We start from the raw sequence: 1,054 nt of genomic DNA on the forward strand, positions 1-1,054 counted from the left end.
AGCAGCAGCAACTGCAACAGCAACTGCAGCAGCAACTGCAGCAGCAACTGCAGCAGCAACTGCAGCAGCAGNGCAGCAGCAACTGCAACAGCAACTGCAGCAGCAACTGCAGCAGCAACTGCAGCAGCAACTGCAGCAGCAGCAGCAGCAGCAGCAGCAAACTACCCCCAGGGCAGCCAGGAGTCTAGTCTCCCGGCGCGCACAGCAGCAGCATCAAGCTCCTCTGGCAGCAAGTGTGTTGTTGCAACAACAGCAACTCCTGCTGCTGCTGCTGCTGTTGCTGCTGCTGCTGTTGCTGCTGTTGCTGCTGCTGGGCGCAGCTGCTCAAAGGCTGTGCTTAGACCCGCTTTGCCCCCTAAACGCGGCAGTATCACACCTTGCTGCTGCTGCTGCTGCTGCTGCTGCTGCTGCTGCTGTTGTTGTTTGCTGCTGCTTATTCCCACTTCTTCCTCGAGCAGCTGCTGCTGCTGCTGCTGCAGCTGCTGCTGCTGCAACTGCTGCAGCAGCACGCGGCGTTTGTCTTCAAGCGAGTCCATAGCCAGCAGCAACGTAGCAAGCAGCCGCCGGTTGCTGATGCTGCTGCTGCTGCTGCTGCCGCTGCTGCTGCTGCTGCTGCGGCTTTGTGGTTGAGGCCTTAACCTGTCTGTGTCTCCTTGTTGCTGCTTCGCTTTGTCTTTGCTGCTGCTGCCCGGCTGCTGCTGCTGCTGCTGCTGCTGCTGCTGCAGGCGCGGGAGAGGGTCCAGTACGGCTCTGTTTGCTGCTGCGCGTTCGAGTCCCTGCAGCAGCAGCACGCAAGGAGCAGCAGCAGCAGCAGCAGCAAATAGCTGCTGCAGCCGCTGCTCTGTCTCCCCTACATAAGGAGAAGCAACAGCAGCAAGAGGCAGCAGCAGCAGCTGCAGCCCCTCAGCCTCCTTGAAATAAAACAAATGCTGCAGCAGCTGCTGCGGGCTTATCCTATAAAACTCATCATCCTCCACCTCCTCGTGCTGCTGCTGCTGCTGCACCCGAGAGGATGCGGGGGAGGGGCAGGCAGCAGCAAGTCACCGCCAACATA

General features: G+C 59.9%; 1 protein-coding gene across 1 annotated transcript in view; it reads right to left on the bottom strand.

Moving 5' to 3' along the window:
• Positions 1 to 161: 161 nt before the first annotated feature.
• Positions 162 to 1,054, bottom strand: part of EMH_0010100 (uncharacterized protein) — a gene marked incomplete at both ends in the record, with an annotated part of 3,209 nt that continues 2,316 nt past the window's right edge. Inside the window, one exon of the mRNA XM_013498852.1 lies at positions 162 to 998. Within this exon, the coding sequence (XP_013354306.1) occupies positions 162 to 998 (837 nt within the window). The remainder of the gene's footprint in view (positions 999 to 1,054) is intronic.

The sequence above is a fragment of the Eimeria mitis genome, genomic scaffold (genome assembly GCF_000499745.2).
Source record: "Eimeria mitis Houghton genomic scaffold, Emh_scaff377, whole genome shotgun sequence".
NCBI classification, from domain to species: Eukaryota; Apicomplexa; class Conoidasida; order Eucoccidiorida; family Eimeriidae; genus Eimeria; species Eimeria mitis.